Raw genomic sequence first — 24,232 nt, forward strand, 5'->3', positions numbered from 1 at the left:
GTCCAGTGTGAATAAGACTCTAGGGAGGATTTAATAATCGTTTGTCTTCTGCTATATCTCATTTATGGACTTTTCCAGTTCATTATTTCAATCGAGATCTAATGATTTGTTGACTTACTGGACAAGCCTTAGCTTCTACATCGAGCTATAGAGATACAAGAGACCCTGAAGATGAAGTAAAGGCAGTGAGCAAATGGGTAGATATAGAAATATATATTCTAGCACCTTCTTTGTGGGTCACGCTGTTGCATTCATTGTCATCTCATTACCAAATCTGCAGATCTGTTATTAAGTAGCTCATCCATCAATGCTTAGAAACCGAGTCCAAAAGGTTAAAGGGAATGAATGCTGTTGGATAGGAAAAAAATACCTATGATAAATCGCAGGTGCTTGGTAAAGTTCCCATTGAATTAATGACTGGTATTCATCATTGAAAAAATAAATAAATCAGGAAATCAGGCAATTGGGTGCCTGTTTTAAAGAGGATACATAAGCTCTGCATTACTTAAACCTGAACGATGGTCATTACTAATGTTGTGCTGTAATAGGTCTCTATACAGATATTGTTGCGATACCGGAAAATCTTCAGCAAATGTGGGCTAAAAGCGGCTCAGAGTCTGTTTAGAGGTTCTTATTGGTCTAAGTGCTTCTCAAAGTGCAGTTGATCAACATCTTCCTTCTAAGCTGCGAGCAAAATTGCCGTGAGCCGAGGTTACAGAGGCGCTGAAGATCAAAAGAAGTGGTTTTGAATGTCGCTTTGAAGCGCCAGACTGGATGCAGATTCCTTCCTTTGTTTTAGCCGTCTGCATGCCGGGCTGTGTGTCTGCCGGGCAGTACACAGAGGGCAGAGGCGGATCATTTATCACTGCCTATTGCCTGATTAAGGAAAATTAAAGTAGGCTGCTGTGGGCTAGCTAATTGCTTAGATAACAAGTTCAAGCTGCTAGACTTGAGGAAAGCGTGTTTGTTTGGGCTTAGGAGAGAAAAACAAGGCTATTACAAACAGAAAACTCTGCAGTACGGTAGCGATTTATAGGATGCACTGGTTTAATGTTCTGTGACACTTTCCACGAATAGGGTACAGTATACAGCCCATATAGAACAATACTATAAAAGGAGGTCAGATTAAATATTGATGGGTGGTTTGTTTTTTTATTTATTTATTTTCTATGAAATTTAGCATTTATGCCATTTGGGATCATTATAAAATGTGTTTTGAAGTTGTAAATATATAGCAACGATTATTGAAGAACATTTTATAAGAGATTTTGTCAGTCTTTCAACTTATAAATTTCATGTTTAATTGAATGTGTTACTTGTCATTTCTTTGAGAAAATGTTCACTCCAAATTTACTAGTAAATGCTGACCAATGCTGCATTTAATTAATAAAAAAATGTTAATATTGTTTCTGATAAAATATTATTCATTTTATATATATATATATATATATATATATATATATATATATATATATATATATATATATATATACATTTAATTTATTCTTGTGATGGCAAGGCTACATTTTCCACAACCATTATACTCTAGTTTTCTGTGTCACATGTGCTTCAGAAAACATTATAATAGGCTGACTTGGTGCTCAAGAAATATGTATTATTAGCAATATTAAAAACAGTTATGATACTAAATATTTTTGTGGAAATCAGAGTTTTTTCAGGATTCTGTGAGTAGAAAATTTAAAGAATAGTGTTCATTTGAAATTGAATCAATCTAATGCATCCTTGCTAAATGAATTTTTTTTTTGTACTGTACCCTATTCATGGAAAGTGCTTGCCACCTCAAATACTAGATCCATTCTTATATGAGTTTTCTTATATGAGTGATGCAATGAAATAATTTCCCAGAACAAACACTGAATAATCTTCATTTCTCAGCTGCGTTTCTCTTGGGCCATTTTCCAATTATGTGGTGTAGATCTACCTTATTCCTTCTTGTTCCGCTAATTAAATAATTCAATTCGAACTTGTCATTAATCATGTTTCTTAATGAACAAGTTCATACCCCCTAGTAATACTAAAACTAAATATAACTCTTACTTAATAAAAGTGGGAACACAGGGGCTTGTACAGGACTAGTGGATGTGTGGTTTTGTTTATGTAATGTAATGTGTGCTATGCTAAAATATCTCACTGTAAGCGCAGACAAAAATGATCAACTTTATCTTCAGAGGATTGAGGTGGTATTTTAAATGTTCTCATTGAGCACTCATAATCATGTGAAATATACAAACACTGTGTTTAAGCAGCATTAGCAACTTATAAAACTAGTGGCGAATCTCATGAAACCTTTCAAGAACATCTAGATGTCAAAATCAAATGGAAAATAAGGAATTGTATTTTGCCCAATGAAACTGAAGATATTTTGACACTTAAGCATATTCACTCTTAAATTATCATTAAAAAAAATGCTAAATACTTCATTATCATTAATTTAAGATTAATGTAACTCTCATTAATGTAAAGTTAAAAATGTATTTGTCTATTCTGATAGGATTTGTTGTACGTTATAATGATTTTTTTTTTACAAATATATAATTTGTTTATTTTAATAGTTGAACATATTAATTTAATATTTTAATAATAGTATAATTTTATATTAATTTAATACAATAAAAATATAGTATTTAATTTGTAAGAATATAATGAGAAAAAAACTATTTTGAAAGAAATGTTAAATGCGAATTGCAAAAAATGTACAGTGATTCTGAAAACAGACTTTATTTTATGCAAAGTATCATTTCTAATTTTGCAGTAAAAAAGCAAAATTAAATTGTAAAATATTTTTGTTGGAAAGTATTTATATATTATGGTAGTATTTGTTGTACTTTTGGATGATTTTTTTTTAATTATTGTTTTTTCAGTATATCATTTGTTTATTTTAATGATTTGTATTATTTGATATTTTAATAATTTGCTAATTTAATATTCCTATGTAAATTTAATACTGCAAAAATATTGCACTTCATTAGTCTAGAATCTAATAAGATAGGAATCTAATAAGATAAGAAGCCTGTGAATAATGTGGAGTTACAAAAATAAATAAAACAATTTTCAGGCAAATTTAAAATGCTAATTTTGACAAATTTTTATATAAAAAAAATAAATGTGATAAAGATTCTAATGAATTTATGCAAAAGGATCATTTTTAATTTCATTCTCTTGATTTTGGAGTGAAAAGTTTTCATGAGGTTCACCCTAGTATGAACTAATCACAAGAGAAAAATGTGTCCTCAGTGAAAGACACTTATTATGATTCTGCCAAGGACTTTTATGTGTGTGCGTGTGTGTGTGTGTGTATATCTGCGTGTACAGTATGTCCCCATGTATCTCAGCATGTCCAGCCATCTCAGTTTGCCAGAGGAATTGTTCTCCTGCCAATCAGTCCCTCGTTGTCACAAGGTGGGCCGTCCCTCCGCCGCCAACCGTGTTGCACATCGCATAGTGTCCCTCCCTTCAGCTCCAGAGGGCTTCTATGATGACGGCTGACCGTTGAGACACTCCCGGCGCAAGCACTGCGCAGGCTTCCACCAGTCTCCGCTGTGGCATCGACAGATGGTGCAGTCGTCCACCTTCACTTCAATGCCAGCTGGGATGATCGTCGTGCCAGCGAAGCAATTTGGACCTGTCACATGGGGAAAAGAAGGAGATTTTAAGGAAGCAGGAATGAGCGAGAGCTCGCAGGAGCCTCTTTTGGGGGGGAATGCCGGAGTGACTCACGGGAGTTGTGAAGGCAGAACAGACATGGATGTTTTTCACAGCCATGCACCGGTGGACTTGTTTTTGTAACACTAAAGCTCTTTTGCTCCTCTCTTTTCCTTCCTCTCTAATTCTCCCCATCACACACCCATCCTCTCACTGGGATGCTTTGCATTCTAATGCGCCACAGGCTGCAGGGGCTGCTGAACAGTCACGCTGGCTCTATATGTGATCTGAGCACGCTCCATTCATTCTCTTCTATTGTGGTCTTCAAGCACTGTAGACCATGAGCTGTGCATAAAAACGTATTACATGGTATAAACCAATGAATCACTTTTATCAATCAATCAACCACTCATATATAGTTAATTTAATCATGACAAACTATATATTGTTGGAAAGGTCTAAGACTTCTAAATAGTAATTTTACCATTTTTTTGTTAAAAAATGATGTAGGAAAAGTTATACTCTGTGAGTTATAGCAAGAGTGCACCTAAAAAAAATATCTACATCATAACAGGAGTTCTAACCTTTTTCACGGGGAGTCTTCTTAGTTGCCTTTTTCCCTATCACGCTTTAGAAATCATAAGAAATTACATATCAATTGAAAACTTAAAATGTCAAAATTCATCCTTTGAAAGCCATTTTAAAATCAAACATTGCACTTCCATGGAAATGGTACTTTAAATGGTTACAAAATGTGTTGGGTCATGAATTATAAAAATTCAAGTTTGGATAGTGCACTTTCACATCTATGTTCAGAAATGAGTGACAGTTAAGGGTTTAAGGTCAACTCTTTCATTCAAAGCATGTTAAGGCCAAGTTGTAGTCAGAAACCATTCAGAAATGTGAGGTCTAGTAAGATTTTTTTTTCTTTCTTTAAAGAAAAGGATACATTTAGCAAGACTGCATTAAATTGATCAAAATGCTTTTTCTTTGACCTTTTGTTTCATCAAAGAATCTGGAAATAAATATTGTGTGTGTGTGTGTCTATATATAATTTTTAATTTTATTTTTTTAAGACAGGGTGCTAAAATTGTGTAAATGCAATTAAATTTTAAATATGCATCTTTATCCATTATGATTCTGTTCCATGGACTTAATGACCCTTGGAATGTGCCCTATCAAGTGCTCTATCTAGCAAAACTGCATCTTTAGCTGATTTTGTTTGGTCTGGTTTGGTGAGATGGTCAAATATACAGTTTAGCAGTCATTAAACAATATTTGACCACATAATGCTGTGACTGACCTGTCAGAATCAGACTGAACAGAGTGTTGTTCAATTCCAAGGGTCAAGTATGATCATCATTTACACGAACACTTAAATTTTTATGCAATTCCTAACTTCCTTCCCCCGATGAGCAGATATTAGTGGCCTGCTGTGGATTAAACCCGAAGCGGTTGGTATAATTGCTTTGCAAATATCTGTGCGTTTATGTCCATATTTACCCATGTAGATTAGCAATGATCATTTCTTAACGATAGCAAATGAAAAGTGGAATAGGCTGACTCTATATGTAGAATTAATTCCTGTGATGAGTTTACGCAGTAATGCTTTCAGTTTTTAACCATAAAATTAAAAGCTGAGCACAGCCACCATTGTCTGAATGTTTCTGATGATTTTTTGATGTACATACCTTGCAAGGAATTGACATGAAGCCATCAAATTTGTATTTTATTTTACAGAATAAAATTTTATATCTATAAAAGAACAGGGTTGCATTTTATTTAACATGCCCTTGTTACATTTAATAATGGAGTAATAACATATTATGTCCCAGTTAACCCTACTTACTATTGGATTAGAGTTTGGTTTAGGTTGCATATTATCATGTATAATTTGTTATTACTAAAATAAGTATGTAACATGGACATTAAAATAAAATGTTAACCAAACGTAAGTTATACATTAATAAAACACATCCTTGCATTTCTTAAAGGCTTGACTTCTGTTTCTACTAAACTGCACAATGAAATTTCTAATATTTATATTTCTGTGAGTGGTACATTTCTTTGTCTTTATAGCCTACAGTCTGTGTTATAGCACTTGACCTCTGGTGACCTCAAGGAGGACAGAAGCTGCAATCAATGATTACTATAAAATAAAATCTATAACGAGAGTCAAAGTATGTGTCGAGCATCATCAATCAATGTAGTTTAGTCTAGCATTGTCCAGTTTAAGTTCCATTAAATATTAATATTAACTTGTGCCTGTACGTTCAGGCTACAATGGTTGTACTTATTAGTCTCAGTTTTGGGATGAGATGTTTTCACACAGTAGATACATATCTTATGAACAAATTACATATCAGCATAAATCTTGAACCCAACACCTTGTGGGCATACAGAGTTCTTTAGAGATAATTGTACTAGTGTGATAAATAAGATTATTGTGGATTTACTCTAATAAAAGGGGTTTAACAGAATACCTGCAGTGAAAAACGTAGGCGTATGATTATCACAGTTCAGACTTTCATTTATTTATTTATTTTTACATCAAGATTTTTTGTAGGTGGGATCAGATTGGAGATTTAAGCTAGATTTTGTTTAACAAGATACAAGGTACTGTGTTTATTCACTTGCTTTGCTGATCTCCAAGTTGCAAATTATGGTGAATTATTAATTCATAAGGGCTGACTCTGGGCAGTGTTTTGGTTCTGATGATCTGTTAAATATTATATAATGTTTTTAATTGCCCACATCAGTAATCTTATTTGACACTTATCAAACTTAATAAGAGCTGATTCAGATTGTACCAGATTACATATTTCATTAGCATTGCAAGTTTTTTTATTAACATATACAGTGCTTTGCAGGAAGCTAGTAACCTGGCTAACAGGGAACATTCTCAAAATGCTCTAGCAAGGTTTTCCAAAGTTATGAACAAATGTTCTTTCAGTAATGTTAACCTTTGTTTAAAGTTATTTGAATCATAATATCCTCAGAATGTCCTCATGGAATGATTCAAAGAAAGAAATAATTGATGTTTTGAACATTCAAATAAAATTAAGAAATTATGTTTGGGAACATTAGCAACCGTTCATTAGCAAATTGGTTGCGGCAAGGCAAGGTCCTGTTTGTCGTATTAGATCTTCTATGGTTGTCTTATTCATTTAAGTTCTTTATGCTTAGCTATACATTTACTATCATAGATTGTGTGATGCCTTTGTTAAATAATATAAAATATGGACACCAGCCACTGATCAATCAGGTCTTATTAGAAAAGATTACTATAATGACTGTGATCTTGGTCATCAATAATGATCTGCAAGAGACCATATTTCATATTGAATCCTTTGGAAATGGGTTGTTTAAGCCCCTCACACTGTATGGACATTTTAAGCTTGATTTGAAAGAAGCACTACTTCAAAAAATCTTTTCTGTGGAGCCTGGAGGATCTCAAAGTGCCACAGTTAAGCATTTCTTTGTAAACAGAAATTTGGTCTACATATATACGCTAGACAGAATTTTTTTCTTCCTTTTTGCAAATGTAGTTGCACTATGATTATTTGAGAACAAGATCTGAATAAGTTAACCATCAGCTCTGAAGAAGTGTATCCACCATACCTGGCCCATTAAAAATCAACATTTACAGAAGTAACATTTCAGCATAGAGTATGTGAAAGGCCATTCTTGAGGACAAGCAAGTCCTTGAAAAGTACTTCTGGTTTGATGTGGCAGTATTTCCTGAAATATAGTCCTCACTCTATGTCAGTAAAAGTCAGTGGTGCTGCACATTTCAAAAAGAGTTCAAGCTTCATGACCTCCCTTTTACTGTGGGGGAAAACAACTAGATTGCCTTTTAACCACATCACAGACATGTTAATAGACTTGCAATAGGGCGGCAGGGTTAGCAGTGCACAAATTGCTTTACTGCCTACAATATTCTGCATGCTCCTAAGAGACCTGACAGAGTCTTACATGCACTCAAATATTTGATTTCCATCAGTAAAAATTATGAGCTGTTGGCAAAAGTGCAAAAGCAACTGTTTCTTACTAGCCTAGCCGAGAGCAGTTATTCATCATCCTATAGAAAAAAGCGTCACAAGTGCAAGGACACCTTGGCCAGGTGGACAGGTACCAAACAGATAATGGATAAGATCGTTCTCGATGCCATTCCTTAATGACCCAGACATCTGTTTTAAGACTACTGGTTTATTAAGAAGATCAGGTTCTTGATTACAACATAATGACACATTGTAATTGATAAGGTTGTAAGATGTGTTTTTATTAGTTAATGAATGTCAGTTAAATAATTAGAATGAGAACGCAATATTATGGAAAGAGGACTCGATATTTTAGCCAGAAGCAATGGTTTGAAGTTTAAAATTTCTGTTCTCATTAAGAAAAAAACTCATCTATATCTTAAATGGCCTGTAGGTAAAGCAAATTTTGATTTGTGGGTGAACTATTCATCATACATTCGGTTTGGACTCTCATTCTGACGGCACCCATTCACTGCAGAGTACCCATTAGTAAGCAAGTAATGTATTACTTTATTACTTACATAGTAGTAATATTGCAGAAGTACTATTATATATACATATATATATATATATATATATATATATATATATATATATATATATATATATATATAATTATGTATATTTTTTGTTCTTTTGTCATTATTTAAAAAAAATCTTTGTTTCAGTTTTAGATTTAGTACATTTACTTTGAATTACTTCTATTTTTCTTTACTAGTTTAATTTTAACAATAACAAGACTGGTCCTATAACATTATTGAGTGTAGAAACCAGGAAGTGCTTATCTTCAATAATATACTGTAAGATCTGGATCACTTTACATTCTTTCTGTTGAAGTCTGAGTAGAAATAAAATCATATTGTATTATTTTCACACATTGTGATTTAGTGATTTAATACATCATGTGATTTGAATAATATGATTAACATTTGAAATCTTGTGTTTCTTTCATCTCAGATATCAAGGCTAAAAGAACAGAAGGCATAAAATCACATTGAATCTGCAGCTCTAATGTTGAACGGCAAAAACCACGAAAGTGATTACTTCTGTCTTTAAACAAAGTTTCTTAAGGGTCTTCACAGAAGGTCCCAAAAGTGAACTGAGTGAATAAGACCATCTAGATCTATTTGCAGTGGGCCTTGGTAGTTCCTGTCTTTGGTTCACTTAAATTGCAATTGTCAAATATTTTCTCTTTTACATAGCAATGCAGTCCGGTTGAACCCTTGTGTCTTTTTATACTAACTCATGGAGGCAAAGGTGTGAACACAAAGTGAATCTGGAGCACTTTTGCTTTTATAATGGAAGTAAGAAGAGAACCAAACAATGGGCTTAAAGTGAACAAATCTCAGAGCACTTCCTGAGATGGATTCTGTATGGAGATTTATTCATTGCAAACAGGGCATGGAAAAATATATGCGACTACAACCAAAACATTGAACTGCAGCTCCTTCACATTGAAGCATGCAGTGCAATCAAACTATATATTTACAACATGTTTCAGATCATAGCCATCACCATAGGTGAAGTTACTCTGTTGCAGTGGAGGCCCACGTCATTGCCCTCAGATTAGCCTGCAACCTACAAGCAAGCAATTACTATGGTAACCACTGAAGCCACCGAGAGATGATTGCCCACGATTGGCTCACCCACATAGAAACATGCCCAGCTGTCTTTCCAGCAGTGCACAAACTGAGCTTAGTACTGCTGGACAAAGTTCTTGTTAACATGGGTTTTAAAAGGCTGCATCATGTGCCAATGTTTAGAGGCATAATTTGGTAATTAGCATCAGTAGGACAGCCAGCACATCACTTTTTCTTGAGGCTATTTTTGAGTAATTGAGGTTCAAATTCAGCAAAAAAGTACTCCATTCCTGTGAGGTTCATTAAGAGAGGCTTCTTTTATTTTGACATGACATGCGAGAGTCAGATGTGAGCTATATGTTTATGGAAGTCGAGAATTGTATATGCTATAAAAAGACAATGCAGTCATGTCTGACTTTTGATTGACTGAGGCTTGGCATTCCCAGTGTCATTGTTGATCCTCTGCCAGCTCCGTCAATTCTGGGATAAATGTCTCTTGACATTTACCGTCTCAGTTTGTCCATGTGAAAGAATCGGAGAGAGGTTACATGACAGACTGTTCAGAACAGCTCTTGACCAACGCTATTAGAATTGATTGAACTGCGATAAAGTCTCTCAAACTAATTATTTTGCCTTTCTTCCTACAGTTGCAACTGAATAAAGCCAGGCAAGTTCCTAGATAATATAATCTGTTTATGATGTCATTTCAAACCAAAGGCATGATTAAAATGAACAGCAATAGAAAATTCTCATTTTTATTTAATATTTCACTTATTTTTTTTCTCCCTGAGGCCCACTTATAACAATTAGTAAAGTACCAAAAACTGACAAAGAACATTTTTGTAACCCATAAATTCAAAAAGGCTGTTATGTCATCGAGAACTGAATTGAAAATGCTTTTTCATTGTATTATACTGAGATAGCAAACAGGTACATTTAATAAGAAAGAAGCCTTTTATGCTTAATAAGGTTGCATGTATTCGATCAAGAATAGAGTAGAAATAGCAAATTTATGAAATATTTGTACAATTTAATAAAGCTGTTTTTCTTGTTAATAATTTAAAAAAGTTATTTATTCATGTTAAAAGCTGAGTTTTTCAAGCAGACATTTTTCCGATTTTAATGTCACTGTAATTTCATTATTTAAAATTTAATGATTTAAAAATCATTGTAAATCCTTGCTGATTTGATGCTCATTATTGGCCAGTTTAATGTGTTGCTACTGAATAATAATATTATAATAATATAATTAGTGAAATGTTTAACTTTTAATACATTCTCTTGGACCAGAGTGCAAAAATTCTTCTTTTCCAGAATGCATTACGTTTATATTTCTTTGATTTACAATTTGCTAAATTCCTTTTCCTGTTATTCCATCTCAACTTCCTGTAGGATTAAACCAATTCAATTTAAATACCAGTTCGTGAGTTGAAAAAGAGCCAAATCTTAATTCCTAAACGTTGACTGATCCTGATGTAAAAGGCATCTTTGCATGAGAAACACGTTCCGTAAATGCCGTACTGGAGGAGAAGGTTTAAGGTCTGAAAGGATGTTTTCCGATATATGTAATCCATTGAACACTTATATCTCTAAGTATCAAGTAAAATGTGATTCTTCCTGATATGATCCCTTTAAAGATCTTGGAAGCAGACTTGGTTATTTCCTCCAGGGAATGGGCTCCACCGCAGCTTTCCTAAAATGCCAGCACCACAAGCTCGTCACCGTGCCCTGTCTGCCTGGATTAGTTCTCTTCCAGGCTGTAGGCGAGGTTTGTGTATCTGTGCGTGCATATCTCTGGGTGTCTTTCTGCGCTAGTAAAGCAGAAAGTCACAGTCGGTCTCTATTTAGCAACTATACCTTACACCACACTTCTGATTGTAATGTGGATCCTGGAGAATGTAGGTCAATGTGTGCCAGAAGGGATAAAGGAGGGAATTTCATAGATTTTAAAGTTGCACTTAGAAGATTAGATATGATTTTTCTTTACAAATCTATTTTCAAACATGTCTCCTGAGGCGCTCCGAAGAGCGGCAAGATTTCTTTAAAACTGAAGACAGAAACTCGGCTGCAATTTGTGAACCTGATTCAGTTTTATCTTGTTCAAATCTATTATGTCAAAAAAAGGGTTAGCTGAAACTGTCATATATTTGTATACCTTTAAAGCCTTCTTATGCAGAAGTGACTGTTCTTTTAAAACCAACACTTGATTAAATCTATTTGTATCTATTTCACAGTAGCAGCATAGAAAAATTATTTTAACATTTTCATGTTCCCAAGCTCACAAATTTTGTTTATGGATTTTTCTTTTTCCAATAATTGCTAGTTAATATTATCGCATTGAACTTTTTTGGTATTCTGCACCCTTTTACATTTGTAGCGTTCCCACAGCCTATAATGGTCAGTTTTTGGAATAAATACTGCAGAAAATTATTCACAAATAATGTTTTTTTTTTTTTTTCACTTGAAAACTGAGGTGCATAAGCTCAGAACAATGAGTCCTACAGTCAGTTTTAAACAGAAATACAAAACCTGTTCTTACTGAAAAAAAAAATGTATCCATGATTTGGTGATAAAATAGCATAATAAGAGATTTAGAAGCAATTTTTAAAAGGCTGGTCTTTTCTGACTGGGTACACCAGAGTAAATACAGGGTTTTCAGCACAACATAAGGGTTAAATTTATGCCAGGTTGTTTGGCCTATAAGCATTGTGCCGATCAACATTTTATTTATCCCACTGATTCACTGAGCTTACACTTTGTGTTTGTGCCTCTGTATTGGACTGACTCAGGGATATCTCATGCCCTTGGCCATCCAGCGAGCCATTGGAATCCAATAATTGTAATTTTGGAATCGGGCCTTGCTGACTATTGCATCAAGACACAGGAGATAGAGGAGTCCCCTTTAGACAATTAATCCTTCTTAGCATGGTCTTAATCAATGGGACACTGTTTATCTGAACCAAATTTCCCCTGTAATTGAGCAGGGGATTGCTAATCAGAGCTAGATAGCTGGTGACACTGAAATCTAATAGAAAGTTTGAGTGGGTTTTAAACAACCTGTGCATGGAGCTGTCTGTTTATACCACACTATCACATCCACCTCACTGCTATTTCTTGAACACTGATACATGCCAGTCAGCGTAACAATTCGCCTTCCTTTGGGATTGTATAGAGAGTCCTCTAAGGAATTCTCTAAAGTACACCTTGCAGGTATTTTCGTCTTCTCCATAAACCTATAATAAGAAATAGGCAGTTCTTACCGTTTTTACAGATGGGGCAGCACTGTTCTGGCTCATACACTGGGTTGACGCACTCTGGTACTGCACAGTCAGCGACCACACAATGCACCTCGTTATTTGGCTCGCAGCGACACCATTCACAGGGTGAAGGCTGGGGAGACAGAGAAATACGATACGGTGAGAGAATGTTGCAGGTAAGACATCACAGTAGACACAGTCAACATGAAATCAAACTGACGCAATTTTTATATATAAATGCATTCTAATACAAATTAAAGTAGTATATGAAAGTGCTAATCTTTCTCCCTTATTTATCCACCTCTCTGGCTTACTGGCTACTTTGTACACTACAGTTCAAAAGTTTTGGATAGGTAAGAATTTTTAATGCTTTTGAAAGTAGTCTCTTATGCTCAATGAAGACTCTTATGCCAAATTTACACTGCAAAGGTTGCACAGAAGTGCTTGGAAAGTGGCATTAGGTGCTTTGCAAAGACTATTTAATGCTGCAACTTTTTAAAAAACTGATGTGGGTCAGAGCAGGCATAATTTAGTCTGGCTTATGTTCATTATGTTTTTACACAATATTTTGAGCAGGCAAAGGGTAGATTTAACTCGGCATTGTAAAGACACCTCAATTACCCTCTTAAGGTTATTTATTTGTCAAAATACTGTAAAACTAATATTGGGAAATATTATTGCAATTTAAATATTACTTATTGCTGCAAAGCTGATTTTTTTTATAAGCAGCCACTAGTCCAGTTTTCAGTGTTTAATAATTCTTTAGATTCAGCGATCAAAAGATCTCTCAGAGTTGAAAACAGCTGTTTGTATTTCTTTACTGTCACTCTTGATCAATTGAATGCATGCGTGCTGAATAAAAGTATTTATTGCATTTTAAAAGTCCTTCTCCATTGTTCTATTATTTTAAATTGATTCGTTCATCCAGATTAAAAAATGGTTGCATAAAATTTCATATTGAATTAAATGGCCCCTTCTTTCTTATTAGAAATAATTTATGTTAGCAATAATTAGTTTGATCTCAGCATGTGTAACGATATCTTTGGTATTGCGGAACTTTACATTTGTGAAATCAGCTTATAATTACTAATCATAAATAATTAAATCAGACAGTATCTAACCAGTGAACAACAACAGATGTAAGTTGAGACCATCCTATTCAGTGCATACTTGTCAGTGGAGATGGCCCAGATTAATATGTGATTAGTCCTACATTGAATGTCTGTAATAAAAGACACTATTCTACCTGCTGAATATTACATGGACCCCAAAAGGCCATAAAATATTAAGTTTTAAACCCATATAGCCTACTGTGCCTTGTAAAAATATTTAGACCCTTAACCAGTTCTCTCTTGCAGAACTGCAAATCCCAGACTGAAATGTGGTTTTCTGTGATCATTTCTAAAACTCTACATGTATTACTTTATTATTCCGCAGATTTTAATATTCTGCAGAAGCATCTTTTGCAGCAGTGCCAGCTTTAAGTCTATTGGAGTAAGTATGTACCAGCTTCCCACACAGTTCAGGTATGTTTTTAGTCTATTCTTTGTGGTTGCTGAGGCGAGTCAAACGATGCTATACTTCACAGTTGGTATGATAATGTTTGCTGGTGGGCAGTGTTAGATTTGCATTTCCCAAATAGGTTTGAATTTTGGCTGAAGTCTTACCACAAAATCATGCGTGCTAGCATTTATATTTGTTAAAGGATTAGTTAACATATTTGTTTCTTACAAACATGCATCTCTTCATAAGACATTAACATTTTTATCAGCTGTTCAATGCAGATGATCCATTGGTGAGCAGGTAATTTAGTGCTTAATTTCTGTTCTAATGAAGAAACAAAGTCATCTTGGAAGGCCTGAAGGTAAATCCTAAGTAGATTCTGATTTGTGGGTCTTTTTTTATACATCCATAAACTCCATAAACTTCTTTTTTTTTTTTTTTTTTTATGGACATTTGTTCCCTATTTGTGCCACAATGTCCATCAGTGCACTTTTTCTCTGTCCTCAGCTCCTGAACCCTGCAGCCTCTTCAAAGTGATTGATATCCTCTTTTTGGCTTCTCTCACTTGTCTCGTTTATGTTCGCACAGAGAGTTTTAAGGTACAACCTTTTCAAGGAAGTGTCTGGGTGGTTTGATGTATCTTCCATATCCTGATAATTGAACCAGCCATGTCCACTGGGACATTCAAACTCTCGGATATTATATTGCACACTTTTATTCTAATGTATGCACTTATTTCAACTTCCACAGTAGTATTTTTGAAATATTCTCTAGTCTTTATTTTCACAGCAGTCCTTTAGAATAATGGTTCCTTAACTGTAGGGTTCCTCTCCAGAGAGTGTGGAAGTTATTTTAATGATTCACAGGTAGAGGCCAATTGTGAGGCAGCTTTGTCATCATTATGAAAATTGTTTCCTATCTATGTAAATTTAGAAATTATGCGGCATGGGGGTTGAAAATTTATGCAAAGAGCATATATATGTTTTTGCATTACATAAAACATAATAACAAATTTTACATTTCTGTAGTTAATGATAAACATTTTCTGATATAGACAGTAGGACTCTATGTATGTATGCCTAGGCCACAGTCTGATTATCTGATACATATTGCACACAGAACTGAAAAGCACTTTTTAAATCTGACTTTAAGATCTTATATGATTGGCTGACTTTACACAAGCTCTGGGAGTTGGGAGGAACATGTTTATTTCATCAGTCTGCCTGGAAACCAAGTCGTGTTTACAGAGTACCGGGATGATTCATCACGCACTTGTGAGCATGATTCAGCAAGCACTTGTGAGCAGGATCTAATCACTGGATTTGCAAGCGGTTAGTGCCATAGTAACATTTTTTTTTTTCAAATTGTTTTATTTGTGGCAACAATCAAACTAGTATCTTAACTAAACATGAACAGACCTGTATGTTTTGCTTTGTATATTTGAATGTATGTGAAATAATAAGCATTTATTTATTCCAGATCCAAATTCTAATTACAAATATTATACACATCTTCTGCTTTTTATGTTTTTTATTTTTATTTTTATTACTCATCAAAAAAAACACTGTTTCTGCAAAAATATTAAGCAGCACAATGGTTTTCAAAAGATTAAGAAATGTTTTTTCACCAAATCAACTTAATATGATTTCTGAAATATCATGTGACTCTGAAGACTGGAGAAATGGCTGTATAATTAAATATCAGCTTTCTCATTGCAGAAATAAATTGCATTTTACAATATATTACTGTAGAAAAGTGTTATTTAATAATTCAAAATATCACTGTTTTTAGTGTATTTTTTATTGAATCAGTTCAGCATTGGTTGGCATAAGAGACTTATTTCAAGAACATGCTATTATATATATTATATTTATAATATAATTACTTATTTAATAATTAAAAGCTTAAAATCTTGAACCTTGTATTTGAATAAACTGTGATACATTATGGTAGCACTCTAATGTTTTATTCATGAATTTCCTGTATTCACAGAGGTGACACTGACTCATGTCTATGCCAGCGTGGATCCCAGCTGAAGGTCTGGAGGACAGACAGAGATCAGGACCTCTGTCCTGGCAGCGGTCATGCCCTTTAGTCTCTGCACACTGTGTAAGTGGCACGGACACTAATAATCCTCTGCTCTCCATTGATAACAGCATCCAGTCCAGTGGGACAGGAGCTTGCGAACTTGCCCATACAAATCATTTGTTATTATGCCAGCCTGTTCGCAGAGCCAACACAAGGCGAAAAAAAAAGGATACAATGGGCAGCAGTGGGTACGAGCGTCTGGTTTTCATAGTGTATACTGTAGAGAATGTTGAGATTAACATTCTCTCTAAAAAACGAACTATGAACTTTAACCTTTTATTCTGATAAGGGCACTTGAGTAATGTCTTAAATGGGTATTATGATCAAATATATTCATTCAGTACAGGACAAGAGGGTCAAAAAATGTTCTGCTGAAGAGACTCTTTGTGTAGCTAGGCCTGGATCACTCTTATTGTAGAAGCTTTACTCTACGCAGAATTATCTGCTTACAGTATTATATATAATTCAGCAGCATGGCTCCAACAAAATGTAAGCAAATCAACTGAAAGGAAAAGCCAGTCATTTCATGAAAGGAGTACAATTTCCCTGCTTAAAAATACAGCTTAACCAGAATAAGGATGCTTGCTGGTCTTAGCTGTTTTGGCTGGGCCTGGGCTAGCAGGTCTCAAAACTAGGCCAAGCTGGCCTTCAGCTGGTTTACCTGCAATAGATGTAGGTTTATTAAAATTATAAGCTGACATATGCCTAAAATCTCTCAATAACCAGCTAAATAGACCAGAATCAGACTGGTGTAAGCTGTTTTTTCCAGAAGGATTTCCAATGCACTGAACTAAAAAAAGTCAAGCTTAAATATATAGATTCTAAATGAATAATTCTTACATTTGTGTATATGCATTTTTGCATGATGCAGTATTTATAATCGCATTGGACTAAAACTTACTGATTTGTTTAACACAAGGTATAACTACGTCTCAAAAATGTTCTGATAATATTGTGGGATTTTTTCACACTTTGGTATACTTGTGGTATTCCAAGTCAATTCCCAGTATTCTACAAAAATAGCATATACATTTTTCCTTTTGTTTTTTTACTACAAAATACTGTATTCAATATTTTTTATCAACTGTTTGGTATTTATTTTTGTAAATGATTAATCATAAGCCTTGTTGACCTGAGCTTATGCACCCTAGTTTCTAAAGGTGACTGTTGATGAAATTATCCACAATTAATGCTTTTTCACTCAAAAACATTTGAAATGTTTTTCTAATATTGTTATTATTATTATTTTCTGTTCATAGAATGGCTCCATTTATTCTCAAGTAGATTACTGACTCATGGTTCTTAGCACTAATTATTCTAAATGTTTCAGTTCACTTCACTTCTGTAATGATGACTGACTCGACATGGGATCCATTTGCAAGCTTTTATTAGAACACTCGTAGTCGTACAGGCGAAGGGTCAGGATCAGCAAACACAGTATAGTAGAGATATCAGAATCGTAGTCAATACCAAGCAGTGGGTCGGGGTAACCAGCAAGTATCACAGTCCGTATAACAATCTGGGTTCAAAGGTAGGCAGCAAAGGTTCTAGGATCGATAATCATCAAGGGTTGGCAACTGGGATAGCAAGACAGGGTATAACGCTCAGAAATGTTAGCCGTGGCAGAAACAAGACTTCGCAATGAGGTGACGCCAAGGTCTGGCTTATATGGCAGTCTCTGATATGGAACACCTGGCCGGTGATCAGTCCAAGGTACGGGGCTGTTGGGTAATGTAGTGCGTATCAGTGTAAGTGAGTGTTTGGATGCCTGTAGGTGTCAGTATTCGGGCGATGGTGCCCTCTGCTGGCCTCTGGAGGGACTCACGGGGTTCGTACTCGTGACAGAGCCCCCTCCCTGCGAACGCCTCCTGGCGTGAGGTGGAGGGCGACGTCGGGGTCTTCCTCGAGGTCGAGGGGCCGGTTTCTCTGGATGTTCTCTATGGAAATCCGTGGTTAAGTTGGGGTCAAGAATGTCCTCGGCATTGACCCAGGAATGTTCCTCTGGACCGTACCCCTCCCAGTCAACCAAGTATTGGAGAACTCGTCCCCGACGTCTTGAATCAAGCAGCTCTCGCACCTGATAGGTCTCCTCGCTCTCCACCTGAACCGGTTGGGGACTCTGCTCACGGGACCTCCCCTCACCCTCCTCCTCAGGGGCAGCAGCGGGCTTGAGCAGTGACATGTGGAAAGTGGGAGAAATACGATATGTGTCAGGCAAAGCAAGGCGGAATGACACAGGAGTGATTTGTTGTGTGATTTTGAATGGACCCACGTACCTAGGACTTAGCTTTCGGCATGGCAATCTCATCCGAAGGTCTCTGGTGGACAGCCAGACCCATTGACCCGGTTGGTAGGTGTGTCCAGGGCGTCGACGACGGTCGGCCTGTTCCTTCAGGCGCCGTACAGCTTGTTGAAGATGTACATGGGCCTGATTCCATGTGTCCTCGCTTCGTTGAAGCCAATCAGTAACAGCGGGAACATTGGTGGGTTCACCTGACCAGGGGAACATGGGTGGTTGGTACCCTAGAACGCATTTGAAGGGGGTGATTCCAGTGGAAGGCTTGATCAGGGAATTCTGAGCATATTCGGCCCATAGGAGAAAACGAGACCAGTCCTCTTGATGGGAGCTGCAGTAGGAGCGAAGGAACCGAGTGAGCTCCTGGTTGAGGCGTTCCACTTGACCATTGGCTTCGGGGTGATAGCCAGACGTGAGACCTACGTTGACCCCTAGGGCTTGAAAGAAATCCTTCCATAAACGAGAGGTGAACTGAGGACCTCTATCCGAAACGATGTCGTCAGGTATGCCGTAAAACCTGAACACCCAATTACACAGGAGTTCGGCGGTCTGAAGAGCAGTAGGGAGTTTGGGTAGAGGTATGAGGCGACAAGCCTTGGAGAATCGATCGATGATCGTGAGTATGACCGTGTTACCCTGGGATAGGGGTAAGTCTGTGATGAAGTCTATGGCAAGGTGTGACCAGGGTCGTTGAGGGATAGGAAGAGGTTGAAGGAGTCCAGCTGGCAGTTGACGAGGGGTTTTGTGCATGTTACACGTCTGACAGTTCTGAATGAATTTAATGGTGTCGGGGTTAATGGTCTCCCACCAGAAGCGGTTCTTGAGGAGATGGAGTGTGGCTGTGATGCCGGGGTGACCGGAGGCAGGAAGACAGTGAATATGACTCAGGACCTGATCACGGTGAGGGGCAGGTACGTAGGTTTTATCCGGTGGACAGGCGGCTGGTGGTGCTTCTTGTGAATTGTGTTGTTCAATAAGAGTCATGATATCCCACTGGATGGGAGCAACCACCACATGGAAGGGCAATATGCGTTCGGGGACTGAGATGGAAGGGTCGTCATCATGGATACGTGACAAAGCATCGGCTTTAGTATTCTTGGAACCTGGGCGATAAGTGACATTGAACTGGAACCGGGAGAAGAACAAGGACCATCTGGCTTGGCGTGGGTTGAGTCTCTTGGCGGAGCGTAGGTATTCCAGATTTTTATGATCAGTAAAGACGGTGAAAGGATGAATAGCCCCTTCGAGCCAATGTCTCCACTCTTCAAACGCTGCCTTCATGGCTAACAGTTCTCTATCACCCACATCATAATTCCTCTCCGCTGGGTTGAGCTTGCGTGAGTAGAAAGCACAGGGATGAAGTCTCTCCTGAGGGCCTGGTCGTTGTGAGAGAACGGCCCCAATGCCAGTATTGGAAGCGTCAACTTCGACTAAGAAGGGAAGAGAGGGGTCAGGGTGATGCAGGATAGGAGCGGTGACAAAGCGTTCCTTTAATTCCTTAAAGGCTTGACGGGAGGCTTCGGCCCAGGTGAGACGATGGATACCTCTTTTGATCATGGAAGTGAGAGGACTGACGACTGTACTGAAATTTCTGATAAAGCGTCTGTAGAAGTTGGCGAATCCCAGGAACCGTTGTAGCTCCTTGAGAGTCTGAGGCTCTGGCCACCTGAGTACAGCAGAGACCTTACTGTCGTCCATAGCAACTCCCCCCGGACTGATGACATAACCCAGGAAGGTAGTGGATGTGGTGTGAAACTCACATTTCTCGGCTTTGGCGTACAGTTGATGTTCGATGAGGCGCTGTAGCACAGTTCTGACGTGTTGAATATGATCCTGTAGGGTGTTGGAGTAGATGAGAATATCGTCAATGTAGACCACAACAAACTTGTTCAGCATGTCCCTGAAGACATCATTAATGAACGCCTGGAAGATGGACGGACTATTGACCAGTCCAAACGGCATAACCCGGTATTCATAGTGACCGTTGGTTGTAGAAAAGGCCGTCTTCCACTCGTCACCCTCTCTGATGCGAATCAGGTTGTAGGCACAGCGTAAGTCAAGCTTGGTGTAGTATTGAGCTGTGCGAAGTTGTTCTAATGCAGCTGGAACCAGAGGAAGGGGATAACGGTACTTCACCGTGATCTCGTTGAGACCACGGTAATCAATGCAGGGTCTTAAACTGCCGTCCTTCTTTTTGACGAAGAAGAAACCAGCGGATGCAGGGGAAGTGGAAGGACGTATGAAGCCTTTCTCCAACTCCTCCTTTATGTATTTAGTCATGGCTTCGGTCTCTGGGAGTGACAGTGGGAACACACGACCCTTGGGTGGATTGTGACCTGGTAGAAGATCAACAGCACAGTCATGGGGTCGATGAGGTGGTAAGGTGTTTGCTTGGGTTTTGCTGAAAGCTGCCTTGAGGTCGTGATATTCCGCTGGTAGGTTGGGAACCTCGAATGACTCCTTGTTAATCGCCAACGAGCGCACTGGAAGAGGAGAAACGGTAGACAGGCATTTTGTTTGACATTTAGTACTCCACTTTAATATCTGACCTTCCCTCCATGATACTAGCGGATCGTGCAGTCTCAGCCATGGTAGTCCCAGAATTATGGGTGTATTAGACGTGGGCAGAACGTAGAACTGAATGACCTCCTGGTGCAGTAAACCGGCTGTGACGAATAGACTTTGTGTAAGGTGAGTGATGATACCAGTTCCCAGTGGACGACCATCTATGGTAGCTACAGACAGAGAGTTAGCACAGGGTATTAATGATACGTTGTTTGTTCTTGCAAACTCAGCTGACATGAAATTCCCAGCCGCTCCAGAGTCCAGTAAAGCGAATGTGGTCACTTGAACGTTGTTAATGGTCAGCTTCAGGGGTACAAACACACTGTTTACTGGATGGAGAGAGTGTAAGGATTCACTCACCAATTTGGATGAGACAGATGAAGGACGTGAAGGACAGTTGACTCGTTGATGACCAGGGGATCCGCAATACAGACATAGACGATTTGCCAAGCGGCGATTCTTCTCCTCAGATGAGAGATGATAGGTATTAACTTGCATGGGTTCAGAGTCCTCGACAGACTGAGCTGCTTTAATGACAGTACTGACATGAGAGCGAGGTTTACGTGAAAGCTGCAGATTGTCAATTGCTATCGTCAACTCGATGAAATCGTTCAAACTTCTCCCCTCATCTCGACATGCTAGTTCAGTTTGTAATTCATGACTTAAACCCTTTCGAAACAGAACTTTTAAGGTGTCACTCACCCAGGTCGTTTGTGCTGCCAATGTGCGGAAGTTCATAGCATACTCAGCAGCTGAAGATCTCCCCTGAGAGAGCTCTAGCAAGCGTTCGCCAGCACTCTTTCCCTCCTTGGGATGATCGAAAACCTCACGGAAGCGTGTGAGGAAATCATTGAAGGAGGAGAAGGATGATCCATCCGTGCGCCATACAGCGGTAATCCAGTCAAGAGCCCTTCCGGTTAACAACGAGCAAACAAAGGCAACCTTACTGTTGTTAGTGGAATAGAGCATGGGTTGTTGTTCCACAAACAGCGAACATTGTAGTAAGAAGCCTTTACATTTGTTAGGGTCACCGTCGAATCTCTCAGGAAAAGCCAGTCGTGGGTTAATCTGAGAGGGCGTGGGAACCGCATGTGCAATGGCGGCCGCTTGTGGCGCGGGTGTCGTGACAACAGGACTATGGAGATTCTGAATAGCCTTCACCAATTCCTCCGTGACGGCGGTAAGATGATTTAACTGTTGCTGATTAGCAGCGATCTGACTTGCCTGAGCTGCCAGGTTGGTGCAGAGATGTTCATGGGCTGCTGGATCTTGTCCTGGCGAAGTCTTCTGTAATGATGACTGACTCGACATGGGATCCATTTGCAAGCTTTTATTAGAACACTCGTAGTCGTACAGGCGAAGGGTCAGGATCAGCAAACACAGTATAGTAGAGATATCAGAATCGTAGTCAATACCAAGCAGTGGGTCGGGGTAACCAGCAAGTATCACAGTCCGTATAACAATCTGGGTTCAAAGGTAGGCAGCAAAGGTTCTAGGATCGATAATCATCAAGGGTTGGCAACTGGGATAGCAAGACAGGGTATAACGCTCAGAAATGTTAGCCGTGGCAGAAACAAGACTTCGCAATGAGGTGACGCCAAGGTCTGGCTTATATGGCAGTCTCTGATATGGAACACCTGGCCGGTGATCAGTCCAAGGTACGGGGCTGTTGGGTAATGTAGTGCGTATCAGTGTAAGTGAGTGTTTGGATGCCTGTAGGTGTCAGTATTCGGGCGATGGTGCCCTCTGCTGGCCTCTGGAGGGACTCACGGGGTTCGTACTCGTGACAACTTCAGAGAGCATGCTTGCACTGCTTCCAAGGCAACTGGCCATTCGTTTTGATGTGTGACCAATAGTGGTTTCATTTACTTTGTCTCTTGGCTCTTATTAACAAGCAAACCAAAGTAAGCATATCCTGCACATGGTGATAACAGTGACAACAGTGCTACATGCATCTATCTAATATAAACTCTCTCTCTCTCTCTTTCTGTGTGTGTGTGTGTATACTCTGTTCTAAAAACAGTATAAGCAGTAGGAGAAAGTTAACTTATATGAAAAAGATATACGAGAAGTCGTACTTCCCATGTAATCTTAAAGCAGTCTCTGCTGGTGTAGAGAGAGTGTTGAATAATGTATTTGGCATTCTGCAGGTAGTGATCTCAGTCTGAACATTTATTGAAAGGCAGATGACTGTATGGGCACAATAATCTGTAACGGCACAGGGTTACACGTGTAAAAGGTCGTCTGTGACATTTTCGGTCTGTTGTCCGATTACATTGATTACTTCATGGCTCATGTGATTATAATGATTTCATTTCTGAGGAAATGCCTCTAGTATTAGGATGAGTTAGCTAATTTTACACCTGACCAGTTACATTTAGATTCATCTATGCTGTAAGAGTCCGTTTAACACTGATGGTTTTATCTCGTCACGCTGCACAGAATGAGGAAGCATACTCTTTTCTACTCCAGTGGACAATGACTTCTTTAGCCTGGGCCTGCATTGTTTCAAAATCAACCAAGATTCAAGAGCTTTTCAGTAACTATTAGCATCACATGATCCTTCAGAAATCATTCTAAAACGCTGATTTGTTCCTCAAGAAACAGTTGGAAACATTGTGCTGCTTAATATTTCTGTAGATGCGTTTTCCACATGATTCTCTGATTAATAGAGTGTTCAAAAGAACAGCATTTATTTGAAATATGAATATTTTGAATTTATTTGAATTATAAATGCTTTTACTGTAACTTTTGATCAGTTTATATCATCCTTGTTAATTTAAATATAATAATAATAATAATAAAAAATATATTATATTTATTATTATTATTATAAAAAAAACTTACTGGCCCCAAACTTTTGAATGGTAGTGTATGTGACTTATATGAATGGTTACAAAGTTGAAGAAGAATGATGTGCATTGTTAGTATGAGTGACATGATCTGTAGAAATGAAAAGATTAGTTCACCCCAAATTAAGAAAGCATCATTATTATCTCACCTTTGTTTTTTACTATACCTATTCTTATATACAGTATATTTCGTGAACCAAAATATGAAAAGTTGTAATATTTATGCAGCTTGTTTCTGCATAACATTTACAGTGACCATAAAAGTCAAGTTTAAAAATGAACAAAACAATTGTCGATAAAGTCTTCATATGACTTATGCCCAATCAAGTAGAAGTAATTATTAATTGATAACACAAATCAAATTATATTCTATAGTCACTTTCATCAT

The 24,232-nt window shown here is 37.7% G+C and overlaps 1 protein-coding gene across 2 annotated transcripts in view; it reads right to left on the reverse strand.

Annotated features, from left to right (window-relative positions):
* Window positions 1–2,924: 2,924 nt before the first annotated feature.
* LOC113108372 (von Willebrand factor C domain-containing protein 2-like) overlaps window positions 2,925–24,232 on the reverse strand; it is a 30,244-nt gene continuing 8,936 nt past the window's right edge. Inside the window, exons 4-5 of one of the 2 annotated variants that reach the window (XM_026271448.1) lie at window positions 12,544–12,673; window positions 2,925–3,643 (exon numbers count right to left, since the gene is read on the reverse strand). In XM_026271448.1, the coding sequence (XP_026127233.1) occupies window positions 3,492–3,643; window positions 12,544–12,673 (282 nt within the window). In that variant the 3' untranslated portion in view covers window positions 2,925–3,491. The remainder of the gene's footprint in view (window positions 3,644–12,543; window positions 12,674–24,232) is intronic. The other variant, XM_026271450.1, reaches the window with a different exon arrangement.

This window comes from Carassius auratus, chromosome 9, assembly GCF_003368295.1.
Source record: "Carassius auratus strain Wakin chromosome 9, ASM336829v1, whole genome shotgun sequence".
In the NCBI taxonomy this organism is placed as follows: Eukaryota; Metazoa; Chordata; class Actinopteri; order Cypriniformes; family Cyprinidae; genus Carassius; species Carassius auratus.